This window comes from Hemiscyllium ocellatum, chromosome 25 (genome assembly GCF_020745735.1).
Source record: "Hemiscyllium ocellatum isolate sHemOce1 chromosome 25, sHemOce1.pat.X.cur, whole genome shotgun sequence".
In the NCBI taxonomy this organism is placed as follows: domain Eukaryota; kingdom Metazoa; phylum Chordata; class Chondrichthyes; order Orectolobiformes; family Hemiscylliidae; genus Hemiscyllium; species Hemiscyllium ocellatum.
This window is the reverse complement of record NC_083425.1, coordinates 30342067-30357023: the sequence shown is the minus strand read 5'-3', so window position 1 is coordinate 30357023 and position 14957 is coordinate 30342067. Positions and strand designations below refer to the sequence as shown.

The 14957-nt window shown below is 37.1% G+C and overlaps 1 protein-coding gene across 2 annotated transcripts in view; it reads left to right on the top strand.

The window, feature by feature from the left end:
• ntn1a (netrin 1a) overlaps positions 1-14957 on the top strand; it is a 210166-nt gene that overhangs the window by 135369 nt on the left and 59840 nt on the right. Inside the window, exons 4-5 of one of the 2 annotated variants that reach the window (XM_060844176.1) lie at positions 9807-9956; positions 12013-12066. In XM_060844176.1, coding sequence (XP_060700159.1) covers positions 9807-9956; positions 12013-12066 — 204 coding nt within the window. The remainder of the gene's footprint in view (positions 1-9806; positions 9957-12012; positions 12067-14957) is intronic. The other variant, XM_060844177.1, reaches the window with a different exon arrangement.

The window sequence follows — 14957 nt, the reverse complement described above, 5'->3', positions numbered from 1 at the left end:
TCCTTCTCCCATACACCAGTTCCTCAGCCATGCATTCATCTGCTCTATCCTCCTATTCCTTCCCTCACTAGCTTGTAGCACTGGGAGTAATCCAGATATTCCTACTCTTGAGGACCTCCTTTTTAAATTTCTGCCTAACTCTCTGTAATCTCCCTTCAGAGTCTCAACCTTTTCCCTTCCAATGTCGTTGGTTCCAATAACTTTGCTAAACATGTTTTCTTAGCAACATAGCTAGAACTAACTGGAAACCATGTATTTAGAATTTACAAAAGCTTTGCTGCAGGGTTTCCCCAAAAATTCTTGATCCAAACTAAATGTGCATAGTTATAATTTATAGTTACAGCTGCCTCAGCTCACTTCATGAGGTTGGTCAAATGCAATTACCAGTTCAACTCAAGTGCTAAGGCATCTTTACTTATAAAAAGAGTATTTGTTTGTTAACCATTCTGATAAGAATCTCTTGCTTCATAGCTCAATTTATTCAGGAAAAGTTTTTGCTCTGGATTACAACTTTGCATCTCTAACAATTGAGCATGTTTATTCCAAATAAAGCTATGAAATTGCAGCAAGTCATGATTTGAACCTGTAATGTAACTTAGGCTTAGCACCGATGTTGTATTAGGTTTCTCCAATTGACATCTAATTGGCTTTTGAAGTACAGGCGCTTAAATGATAGTGATAGCAATACGGCAGACTATACCACATTGGAATCTGCAATCACCTGCGTTTTGTCCTTGAAACTCCTTCTTTGTCACTGGGGCTGTTGCTGCGCTACTGTGAACATGCAGACACTTCTGAGTCCTGTTAAAGGTTTTCATTTAATGAAGGGAATGATTTATTACCACTGTGAAAAGCTGAGACGTGCTAATGGTTCCCATAGTGGAAACCTATTGATCAAAACCTCCCCCATTCAGCCACCATCCCCCCCCCTCCACCCTTCCACCCCATGCAACCCCTCAACAAAGTGTGCTGAACCTGACGTATAAAAAACATGGGAGTGACTCATTCGTTAAGCACTTGTTCAAACATTCATTCGTTGAGTTATAATTAATTCTGTACAAAGCTCAACTGCATGTACACTAATGAGGTTTCCAGCTTACCCACCCAATACAGCAGCACTGAAAGGAAGAAGTAAAACAAGAGACAGATCTGGAGATAAGTGACAAAGTGGCTTGGAAGCTTTGAAGTACCAGGTGAAAAAAGCACTTCATCCAAAAGACAGACCTGATTCAGGGAGGCACTGACCAGCTCAATAAAAAGGGTTACATTAGGAGTAGAAGCATCATTGCCCATTTTAGGTCAAGCAAAAAAAAATCAAGAAAATAGTCAAAGGTAAAAGCAAAAGGTGTTCTAAACACACGGAGAAGCCACCATCAATGAGAACAATTTGGTGCCTTTAACATCATAAAACATACTAAGAAGCAGGATCATTACAAAACAATAAAATGATATTAGGTCACAGCCAACAGCGTGGTCCAAGAGATAGACGTTGAGGAGTTTGAGAAGTGAATTCCGGAGGGAATGGGGGAAAGAAATAGGCTGATATTGCAGGTGAAGCTCTTTCAAAATGATTAGAAACTAATTCAAAAATCGTAGTATTTGCTCCAGTTTTTTAAAAAAATATGGTAATTTATAAATGAAAGAACTGGAGTCTATACAAACAGAATTATCTTCCAAACCCTTATGATGGTCAGATGCTTGGCATGTGTACCTAATCATTCGTCAGAGTTGGGCCTTTGATCTATAAGCGCGTTTCAAATCTCTTACAATATAAAATGTAAATAGAACATTTTTAAAAAATAGAATTTTTCCACTCTGAGCCGACAGGCCATCAATCTGAATTCCTGCCATCTTCCACTTTCAATCTGAATTTCTACTATGTACTTAAGAGTAACCCATGGCCCCAGTCTTCACTGTTGCCATTTTCTTTGCACCCCTTTCCCTTCCCCCAAACAAAATTGGTACATTTCAGTATTTCATCAGCATAATCACTTGCATATTGCCTGCACCAGGCCTTTTCCAGCTGTCATATCATGTCAAAGCCAAAGATAAAATGAAAACCAGCAGATTCAGTCAGAATAGATTAAGATTAAGTTAACAAAAGAAAAGCACCATATTGAAAAATTCACTTCGTAATGTCAGGCTCAATAATGGTGCAATACACAATATTGTTTTAATTATACATGGAGATATTAGTCTTTGAAGGATTTTCTGATTATACAATAAAACAATGCTAGTTGTTTTATAAAGGCACACTGTAAGTTGGGTCCCAAGATTAAACCCAATGTGTATACAATTTTCAATTAAATAAAACCAGCTGTTGGAATAATTACCATTGCTTCATGATGTGTTATGACCATTATAACAATCTGATAAATACTATTCCAATCAGATAGCATGGTCATTTTCTAGTGAAAGTCTAAGGGACTATGTTGTTTTTAATGAAACAAATCACCAGCAGTGTCCACTGATAACAGAGAAAGTGCTCCAGGCAAAACCATGAGAGACATGAGTATTGCTCAGAGCTCAACATCTTTCTTACTGTGTCCCAAAAAAACAGATTCCATCTTTTTTTAATACTCACTTTTAATGTCCCTGTTAAAAAAAATTAACAAGCTGTTTGGATTATTGGAAAAGCTTCAGACTGTTGATGTGGTGGAGGATTTTTTCCTAATGATTTCTTTCATGTTCTGTAAATCTTGGTTTTAATTATAATAATTGAGCAAGGCTGTTGCCAAGATTAAGCATATTGTTTTGTTTATAAAGGTATGCTTCTTTCATGAAAAACTAAGCAGGAATAAATAACCAAGTGAAGTTATTGTAATTGTTGTTGCTTTCACCTTTATGTGAAACACTTTTGGGACAAGTTAATGAAGTATTCGTCTGCACCATGCATTATCTGATGGTTAAGACACAGGAATTCTAAAAGACACTAGAATATCATAGCACAGGAGGAAATCTTTGAACCCTTTGACCACTGAAAGGTTTCTTGCATTTTCCAAGTGTGCATCTCTCTTCTTTCACTAACATCTGTAAAACAAATCTGATGCCAATGTTTTATACTGGGTGCTATAAAGATAAATTAGAGAAACATATCAAAGCAATAAATGGTTCCTGTTTCTATTTTTCTCAAAGTTTGAGTAAAAATAATATGATTTTTGTCTGTAACTTTAGTTCAAAATTTTCAGAGCAATTTACAAACCATTTAAAACAACAGAATATTTCCCTGCTTTTTGTTTTATTACAATTTGCACTGGCACATCCTGTCACTAAACGTTCTCTTTCTTCTAATTCAGTGCATGTTATGTGTGTGGGATCACTATTTGCTCCATTATCAGATGAAAACTATCTGTTTATGATCAACTTTCCAATGTTACTTGGTTCTGATAGATTTTCTGCATAATATAATCAAAGAGCTTAAAATGCACACTTAGAAACCATAGATAAAGTCTAAGGCTCCTTTTCAGCTCGTCTACAAAATGTTGCAAAGGAAAAGCTAATATTTATACTTTGGAAGCTTCTTCGCATGCTTACAAAACACCACAAATCTCAAGACATTACCAGAAGTCAGATAGCATGAGACTTGAGCCAAATTCCTAATAATATATCAAATTGCTTTCAAAGAATAAACTATTCTACACCTTTGTTCAATTTCAGATGGATAAAATATAATTTTATCAAACATTGCTCACTGTTGTCAGGCCTTTTCTGTCCATAGTATACAAATCCATTGCACTTATTCCAACTAATCAGATGCATTCCATTGCAAAAACACAAAAAAGACTGGAACCTAGTGGCACCTAAATATCAAATATATGAATTTGATGCAAGAGGAAGCACTTAAAATGAACAAAAATAATAAAAAGACAATTACAAATTAGTTCATCAAGTTTGCTTTATTGTATTATTTTGCGACATGACAAGATGATCCCTAATCTTCCTTGTCCACCGAAAACCATGTACTTTAGCTTCCTGAGAGAGCAAAACACCTGATATTTTAAAAAAAGAACACCTCAGGCCAATTCTGGGAATAAAGAACTTTGGAAAATTCCTTTCTGACATCTAAAGACAATCAAGACAAATCCAAGGAGATAAAAATGGCATGTGGTATATTTCTCATCAACATTTTGCACTCAACAACATGGCCATCCTCCAAGAACTGGTCCCTTTTAAATGTCACGGTGAATCTGTGTTCACTGCTTGAGCTGGCAGCTCATATCCAAAGTAAAATGTCTTGATACCTTACCTGGTTTTAAGTTTAAGTGATTTAAGTTATTTCATCATACTGTCACTTGTTTAATTCAAATAATCTGTTCACATATACAACCTAGCTCCTACATCCTTTTAGCTACTTCAGTCATGTCTGCCTCACGTTTATGCTTTTCCGGAGCAAAATAATTCAGCTTTATGAGCTTATCATGGTAATAAAGGGTTGTTAAATTATGTATTAATCTCGTGGCCCTCCTATGAACTTTTTATAGAGCTGCTATATCTCCCTGGTCCTTCTCAAGAAAACAAACACAACCTATATGTTTTGATCAGGAAATGGCAAAGCAGCTAGCCGTCCATATTTGTAACACCATATCTGAAATTGTCTCATATATTTTCAATGAGATAAAGTTTTCTTAGACTCCACTCTATGTTTTGACTTCTTGTTGCTGTTGCTATTCCATGCTGAGTTAACATACTTTCCACATTGTCTGAGGAAACAGCTTTTATTTGATTGTCAGCTTTTGTTTTGTCTTTAAAAGCTCACAGGCACAAATGGCAATGGGATCTGTCCACCAAATATCATTCTTAACTTTCAACTCTCTTTGAGCTGGCTAGATTCTCCCCCATAGGGTCTTCCAGGAGTAAGCTCTCGCCAATCTGATGGAATGTGTTGGAAGATGACCAAATTGGGAAACTACTGATGCTGCTTAATAATCGACCTAGGAATCTTACTCATTTCTAAATTTTGCAAAACATCTGGGAGACTCAGATAAGCTGATAAAATTTAATCACATAATTTTCTGGACTTTAAGATATCATGAAAACATAATACAATGTAAATAAGATCATACGCTTGTTTTAATTTATAGACTGTGACTATAGCCTTTTTTCAATACAATCTGAATACAATTCAAACCAATGAAAGGTATCAGAAAACCTATATCAATAACATGGATATTGCACTGCACAGAAAAACAGTAACAAAATAGGATAGGCTTTGTACTACTATATTGGAACTTCAATGTGCTACGCTGAGGAATGCAACTCTCTATATTGTGATTAATTATCACATTGGTGGTACTAGTGGTTGGCAGGAGCTTCTTTTTCATGCGTAAGAAAATCAGTATTTACAGGAGAAGCAATGGCCAGTGGGTTTTATTACTAAACTATTAAGCCAGAGACCCAAGTAATGTTCTGGGGACCTGGGTTCAAATCCTACCATACAATAACCAAAGGATCAGGAACTCAGAGCCTAACAAAGATCATGTTGGGGAAAACCCCATCTGTTTCACTAATATCCTTTAGGGAAGGAATTCTGCCATCCCTACCTGGTTTGCCTACATATGATTCTAGACCCACAGGAATGTGGTTGACTCTTAACTGCCCTCTGGGTAATTAGAGATGAGCAATAAATGCTGGCCTAACCAGCAATGCTCACATCCTGTGGAGGAATGATTAGTAAGAAAATATCTTGGAACTTTCTGATATTTGCTATGGACTGCCATTTTTCTTCGTCTTCTCTGATAGGTGAGTTTCTTGTTGGCGATTCCCCTTTACTTTGACTTTCCAGAAGGGAAGGGGAAACTCAGGGATGCAATCAATTAAAGTTGCATTAAAAGCACATGGCATCTGCCTGTCATCATGCTTGCATGCTTTTCCTAATTGCATTTGCCTTCAGAGCATTAGAGAAGAGAAACCATCTCTTGGTTGAATGGCATGTTCATGGCTTCCCTGGACTGCTAAAGTGATACAGTCACATCTCCCCTACTCAGCACATCATCCTCAGAACTTTCTCATGTACAGACCAACTCACATTACTACCATGGATATCAACTCATCAAAGCCACCCTACATCTTATTAAAAATATCATAAGTGTGATTCTGTGTTTTCTTTCCACAGAAGCTGCCTGACCACACTGTGATCTCCAGCAATTTTTGATTTCAGTTCATAAGTATTTGCAACATTAGTGCAATAATACTTTTAATTAAAACCTATTGTAAGGTTGAATGCAAATATTTCTTACTATGATGCTCAATCCAGCTATGAAATAGCCCTGACCAAAACCACAAAAGCAGGAGTCTAAATCATCCACAGGAGAAGTGCATAGTGCTGTTGGGTATCTATCATGGTTCAGAGCATGCTGTTATCTCTCAAGGTGCCCTTGTTCCAGCCTGGATGGCTGAGTTATAAAGCCTTTCATTAGAGCGTGATAGTGATTCATTGTATTTACATGCCAATCTGCTGCACAGTTTTAGGCAAAATCCGAATGCCTTATAATTACGTATAATCCTTTGAAAGCATTCTTCCTTTAAATGTAGGGCTCACACTTTTAAATAGTGAATAAAATAACCCTGCTCACTTGCTGTTCATATATCACCCAACAGGGCTCATGGATATTTGTGGGAGAGAGCTTGGTTTCATATTCTGGGTTCTGATGAAGTCATATGCTTCATTATTAAGTATCTATTACAATATCAAAAGGGAGAAAAGAGGAAAAGTGGAATGGCTTACCTCAGGAATGGACCAAATCAATGTAAGATTTGACTTGACGTTTTCACTGTTTGATAATGTGGACCGTAATAAATGAGAAGTAGAATGCTAGGACAAATTCTTTATTGGCATCTCTTTATCTCTGATATCATCTCTGGCCAACCACCATATCTCTGGGGTCTTCACAGCTTCCTTCAAATGAGTGTGAGCAGTTTTAGGTCCCCACCACCTAATGCCAATTTCTTCTCTCTGCTTTAGTCTGTTCTGCTTGAAGAATAATTACCTCCTGTACTTAAAAATGGTAATGACCTTTATTGTTATAATGCAGAACAGTCCAGGCATCAACATGTAGACCAAATAGATATTCACTGATATGTACAGACAAGTAATTGCATCCCAAACAATGCATTTGTATGAAGGATACATGTGCAGGTCAGAACATTTCTAGATGAAATCCAAAAAAAAGGACCTCATTGTGGTATAGGCAATGGTGGTAACCAGGTCAAGCAATTTATATACCATGAGAAGAAGTTTATTCAATTGATTTTTTATTTGGAGATTATGGATGTCTTTTGTCAACTGGCCTATCGTTGTACAATCTTTCATCGCATTGACTAAATGGACACCCACACTTTTGCAGGGCACCTCCAATCATCTATCTATCACTTCTGCACTTGTGGTTGAAATTCTTTAGTTCCAGAAAGTTGTGTTCACATTCTGACCTCCTAAAGGACCATTTCATTGGATCTACAAATCAGCAAGTGCATCCCACCGTATTGGTGTACAGCAATTTCCCATGAAAATACTTCTCAATTTCATGCAAAAAGAAGTTTTATTTGATAGCCGTTTTAAGGTGCTATAGGCATCGATACTGCAAGGTTTTGGACTACCTGGTAAACAAGCTTGCAATCAGAGATATTTACAATTCTCAAAGCTTGTTGCAACATTTAACCATATTCAGCTTCATCATTTTGTCCACGTACTTTGGACGACATCTCTGTCCCTGCTTCATGATTGAAATTTGGGAATATTTCACGAGACAGTGAAGAAAGAGGAGGAAAATAAAAACAAAGGTGCCTTTAATGATGATGTTCAGAAAAGTTTTTTTTAAATATTTCAATTATGCTATGATGCATAATAGATTAGAAACAGTCAAAAGATTGTGCAACACAGTCAATTTTGCATTGAACTGGCTTACTCAGTTTTCAAATTGCAATTTAATAAAGACTGCTGGTAAAAAATGAGGTCTGCAGATGCTGGAGATCACAGCTGCAAATGTGTTGCTGGTCAAAGCACAGCAGGTTAGGCAGCATCTCAGGAATAGAGAATTCGACGTTTCGAGCATAAGCCCTTCATCAGGAATAAGAGAGAGAGAGCCAAGCAGGCTGAGATAAAAGGTAGGGAGGAGGGACTAGGGGGAGGGGCGATGGAGGTGGGATAGGTGGAAGGAGGTCCCACCTCCATCACCCCTCCCCCTAGTCCCTCCTCCCTACCTTTTATCTCAGCCTGCTTGGCTCTCTCTCTCTTATTCCTGATGAAGGGCTTATGCTCGAAACGTCGAATTCTCTATTCCTGAGATGCTGCCTAACCTGCTGTGCTTTGACCAGCAACACATTTGCAGCAATAAAGACTGCTGCAATACAAAATCTTGATTTACTAATAATCCAGAAGAGCGTGGGGGAAGAATAACACCATAGACTCAATAGCTCTGGGCTTCCTTTACCACATCCTTTTATTGCACTGCTTCCCCCATTTATCATTTTCACTACAAGGTTGCAGTTAAATAACACTTGATCATTTCAACTATTGTCATTATGTAACTTTAAACATAGGTTATTTCCCAGTGCTCCTATCTGTGGAAAATATTTTGGATGAAAACCCCATAAATGAGAAGATAATTTGTCTTAACTTCAATTACATAGTATATTGCTAATAAATGTAGGTTTACAGTGCAAATAATATACATATACTTTATCTTTAAACACTTTTACTTGATGGTCCATACCAAATAAGACTGTTTATTGCAGCAAATACTTTTGTTGTGTAGTGTTTGATATGTGAGATTGAGCAGCAGATTAGTAGAAAGAATAGCAATAAATACATTTCTAGGTGTCAAATCTTTATAGAGTCATAGAGTCATAAAGCTATACAGGCCTGAAGGGCTGAATGCTCTACTCCTGTTCCCACTTCCTAAATTCATTACTTCCTATATAATGTAGAGCAAATACTGTTTAGAAATTAAAATGACCGTACACTTCAGAGATACAAAGGTATAAAGCTGAACATCAGAGGGAACAGTGAGTTTACACCAAATTTGTTTTATCAGTATTAAATAAAAGCATTATAATCTTTAAAATTTGGAAGTTAAAACTTCCACTCAAACAATGGACAGTGGAATTACTTATGTGTTAATTGGAAGCATTACAATACTGTATAGTATGGTTTATATGTTATTGTCACATTCCCGTTCTTCATATGTTTCTCTAATTTTGTATTATGAAATCAGAGCAAATCAACTTAGAAGGGATGTCTTGATAATTTTAATTTGTACTGCATTTTCATGAGAATCAAAGACTGTACAAAGGATTTAAATTCTAACATCAATTCAAAAGAGAGCTTCAGTGTTTGTAACACAACTAGTCACAGCATTGATCCTTATTTCATTGTGAACTTTTGTACAATATTTGCATGGCATACTTTTTCTTGACCATTTTTGTGTTGAGGATTATTTAAATCTGATTGCAGTGATTGGCTTTCTTGTCCACTGACTTGAATCTTTTTGAACTTGTATTGAATGAATTTGGCAAGTGAACAAATGATACCTTGAAGTTCTAATTATTTTGTCCTTGTGTCAATGATGACTTGGGAAATTTTTGTTGGTTAAGTATAATGAAGAATATCAAACCACATTCTCTGAGGGAAGAGTTGAGGCAGGTAGCACAATTTAAAAGGAAAGATTATGAGCAGCAAATGTACAGGCTGCATCACTATCTCGGTGAATCTCTTCTTTATTCCCCTTGTTTTATGTCCTCATTTACTCTGAAGCTCTATTATTGTTGGTTTACATTGCCTTTCCTTACCCATTGTTGTATGTTCCTCACAGCATGCGATTGCCATCCGGTGGGTGCAGCTGGCAAGACCTGTAACCAAACAACAGGTCAATGTCCCTGTAAAGATGGTGTGACCGGCATCACATGCAACAGATGTGCGAAAGGTTATCAGCAAAGTCGATCTCCCATTGCCCCTTGCATAAGTACGTGGACTAATCTTTTTGTCCCTCTAAGTAGAAATAGTTTTGTAGCGTGGTCTGAATTGGAATTTGTTTAAGTCTGACAACAAGCTAGAAATGATTGGGTCCAAAGAAATTATCTTCATTTTTCTAAAGTGCTTAGACAAAGTTGTCCTTGTCCTTAGAAGCAAAGCTAATTGATACAGTAAACATTCACATGGCCAACGGCAATAGTGCATCATCGATTCCATGACTGTATACTTATATGGACTAATTCAGACAGCCACAAAACATTCAAGGATACAATAAGTCAGATGTAGCACTAGATTCTTGCTGCATTGCCCTGACTATGCATTTTTTTCCCAACCTCAAAAATTTGCATCATGACACAATATTACTTGGAATTCTAGCTCCCTCAGAGCTGAGTTACTGCTGAGGTAACCACAAATCATAGGAAAATTTTCTGTAAGAACAAAATGTGGACAAAACTCCACAAGGTTAGTGGCCCCTTCTTCACCTGCTACTTTGCAGCATTGGCTAGAAGTGAGAACTTTCCCAGCTATAGATTTTACTACAATCACCCTCAGTACCATTGTGTTATCCATTATCACGAGACAGAACACATAACTTCATTTGACATCGCATCTAGTATATCTGCTATGAATCGAGGACGATCCCTATTCTGACCCCACCATGGTTGCTCACCAGTGAATGCAATTCTTGAAGTATATACAGTAGGAAACTAGATTTAGAAAGAATAGCTTTAATGCAGTTAGATTCAGCATTCTGGTAGTGTCCTGATTGTTCCTCTAGAAAAGAGGACAGTGAGCAAGAAGAGACTTAGGGTCAACTTCATGACCCTAAGTGAATAGCCCTTGAAAGTCACTGTCAGCATATGAACATTAGAGCTGGCCATTTGCCTAGAAGACCACATCTGCTGCAGGAAACTAAACTTAATATAAGGCATGACCTTCGAAGACTAGATGGATAATGTTAGCATTAGATAGAGGTTCAGCTTCCATAAATGAAGTGCGCTGGCTTGCATGAAAGGACATTAGGACTTTAAACCATTAAATTCTAGTTGGGAAATCAAAAAAGTTCAAAAGCCTGAACTGTCTGTATCAGAATGTGTTCAAATTAACTCCCTTTATAAGAGAAGATCCCATTCCCCTTCCCTGTGTTGGATTTGCCTGATTTTTATTGATCTGGAAACATTTTGACCATGTGTCTCTTCATCAAGATAGGATTTTGCAAATTGAAAATGCTACAGATTCTTAATAAACTTTAGCTCATCGGAATTGTTTTAGAATCTAGAACTGGCAAGAAATTCATTTAGACCATATCAGCTTCACTCAGCTTTAGGATATGATTGAATATAAATCAATTGAAATGCATTCTGCACTAGATGTGTATAGCTAAAATAATTATGATTGATTGAAACTAGTTTAAAAGCATGAGTGTACTCAGGTCAGACAGTGGCAACCATAATGTGATCCTTGTTTCTATAAGACTTGATTCTTTACTCTCACCTTTCAAACAGCTTGCTTTTTTTTTGGTGAATAACATAATGTCACTGGCGTATACAATTGTGTTTGTTCTAATGCGCTGTGTGCCTCTGACAGAGTCAGAATGTGATCTCTTAACTTTCAGAATTTTATGTGACCCTATCTCTGGTACTTCATGCTGTCTACTTGTCTTCAAATGCAGAAACACTCAGCTTAAAAAAAAAGTAGATCTAGGAGTTTAATCTCCACTTTTGAAATGAAAGTGCTCCTTCATGCATGGCCAATCTTAATGCTGACTCAGTGCCAGAAAGGTGTAGGATTGAAAGAATCAAGTCTTGTTGGAGACAATATCCCAATTTGTTGTTATTCAACAGAAACTCCTGAGACTGAAGGAGGCAGAATTCCACAATTAGTATAAATAAACATTTCAAATTAAGAATGTACACATGCTCTTTGAATTTGTAAAAGAGGTATATACACAAAATACGTAATTTTTAAAGACCTTGAAATGTTTTGAACACTTGTGGATGATATATTGATGTCTCATTGCTGTTGCTTGCATTTCTTTCCCACAGAAATTCCAGTGGTCCCACCTACCACTGCTGCTAGCAGCACAGAGGAATCTGCCGGTAAGACTAGACGTATTATCTTTCTCACATGTAGTCTTCCCAGCTGGACAAACTCCAATAGTTTTGATATCTCCTCACTTTCAACTGAATGTTAACAAACCACAACAGCTGGCTGCATGGCTATTTCTTTCTGCTGGTGATTTAAGCTTGGATATTATGTCTTATCTTAAGTTTTGCTCTGCTTGATGACAGTTTGGTATAACTGGCAAAGACAAAACACCAAGCAACTATCAGTTTGAAATTGTGCAATGTCAGTTGGAATAAAAAATGCATTCTCTCTACTACTTCCAGCTTAATTTCAACAGAAGTTCCAAATTAGGACAGGCATTTGGAACTATGGAAGCTTAAATATAGTGGCCAAGGTGAAGGATTTGATTTTCATCATCGTCTGGACATGGAAGCTTAAATTATGAGTACAGGTTGTACAAACCTAGGTAATAAAAAACAGAAAGTGCTGGAAAAGTCTAGCCAGTCTGGCAGCCTCTGAAGAGAGAAAAAGAATTAACTTTTTGACTCAAATATATCATGTTCAGCTTGAAGCATTAATTCTGTTTTTCTCTTCACAGAGGCTCCCAGACTTGCTGAGTATTTTTCTTTCCAGTACTTCTATTTTTATTTCAAACTTCTTGCATCTGCAACGTTTTGTTCTTGTACTGGCCAAACTCCTGCTTTCTTGTATCATGAGTAAGTTCCACATTTCTGGCTGCATCTTACAATGTCGCTCCTTCAGAAATGCTGAACAAGCCTGAAATACAATTGCTTCTTTGTCGTGCTGAGTTCTGTGGGGAAAATAAGCCACATTCCCTCTTTACAGCTCTGTCTGCCGTATTCTCGTAAGTGTTTATTCACTAACACTTTGAAAAGCTTTGGAACTTTTAAACCAATTTTCAGTGCGTTAGTGAATGGACCTATGAGTGAGGCAAGTCAGAAGTTCTGGGGGAGTCACTGGAAGTGGTTGGGGATGTCAAGGTTAGGGATGGGGGGATTTGTTGTCAGGAGGTCTTATGAGTGCTTGAGGAATCAGTTCTGTTACTCTTATAAGCAGGAGTTGCACTAGATTTTTTCTGTTTTGCATTTTAGGGGTCACAATTGAGTGAAATAAATTACCATAGTCCAGGGAGACATTTTAGGATTGTAGAATTTTTTTTAGGTTTTTGGGGGAACAGGTAAATTCTCATTAGATGTTCAAACTTCTGAAACAATTCCCATGGAGTTAATGAATGTTCTTCGGGTCCCAACATATATCTTGCATCCTGGATTCAGTCTTGAACTATTCGGAGCCTGGGAGATCCCAGTCTCTATCGCTTTGTTTGTATTGCTTTGGAAGATTGAAAGGTGATCTGATCAAGAACGATAAAATATTAACAGAATTTGTTGGGTGAGATTCACAAAACTATTTCATCTGATGAGAGAGACAAGACAAAGAGGACCTGATGTTAGAGGTTGAGCAGAGCTTCTTAGCCCTTTTAAACATTAAGACTAGTGGAATTCTCAAACACTTTTCTTTCAAAAGGATGCGGAGATGATTGAAGCTGTCAAAAGTGATATGTGAGGTAAGTGTGTCAAGATATGGAGTTAAAATGGATTAACGGAGTTGAGACACCGATCAACCATGATCTAACTAAATGTTGGAGCAGGGCTGAGGCTGCCTGGCAGTGTGAGTCAGAGTGCAGAAAGGACAATTCAGTGGGGAGCAAAGAATGCTAGTTACATAATCTGCCTTACATTAGTTGGAATGTTAGAAAGATTACAATCTCTGGTAATACATGAGAGCCTTAACCAACTTTCCTTTTTGATTTCAATACCCTGGCATTAGGTAAAAAAAAACTAATTGTTTCAAACCATCCTGAGTTGTAGGTGGCAAATTAAGCATTGTAACTGATTCAACAACTTTAATAGGTTACAATATGATCCAATTCACAGCTCGACAGCAAGAACTATCAATATGTGAGAGGTCAGCACTTCTTGTTTGAGGGAATAAGATAAAACAATATCTTCTTCACAAATTTAATGATCCAGTAGACCACCCCTTAAATCTCGGGCATTGAATGTCCTTCCAAAATTCAACAAGTTCCATCCTGCTGAGTATCTTTACAATGTTTGCTAATTAATATACAAGAGAATAACACAATGAGTCATGTATGGTCAGGAGCTTAGTTGGATAGGTCTGTAGTTGTGTTCAATTGTAGTTGAACCTACAGGTTTAATCTATGTAATGATATGCCAATTTCCTTTATTTCTCATTTTCACACAGAATAATGCATTAAATTATGGGACAAAAATTGACGACCTTTAGGAAATACTACCAAATGAAGAAAAACATAGATACCAACATCTCAACCAAAGGACATTGCTTTCCTAGTGATACAAATGAAAGCAAAGATTGGAAACCAGCTGGAGGATAGCACACATTGCAAGGAAGCTTGGGAGAAGTTGGAAATAGATTCAGGGAAAAAGCATTGGAAGGTGGTGCAAGTCAATCCCTTAGTAAATGTCCTGAGTCATTCTCTGCACAAGAATGTATCACATGGAGGTCACAAGATCTCTCACTCTCTTATTCTCCTGCCCTCTGTCCCACATTTGTTGATCTCTTTCCAGACATTTTCCATTTTCAGTAACATTTTACTTCCATCAATGTCTCTTTAACTGACACATACATGTTGCACAATACACTTACTTCAAGCATAACTGTATGAAAATAAACTTTATTAACCAAACTCAATCAGCTGATCTTGGTGCTATTGCACATATATGATTACCATTGTTCAGTCGATCTGATCAAATACCTGAACTTGGAAATGGTTTAGTCCAAATTGAAGTGAACGGGCTCAATTAAATTACATTATTCAACATCGTAATGGACTTTACAAAAAGGAGAGATATAATTGAAA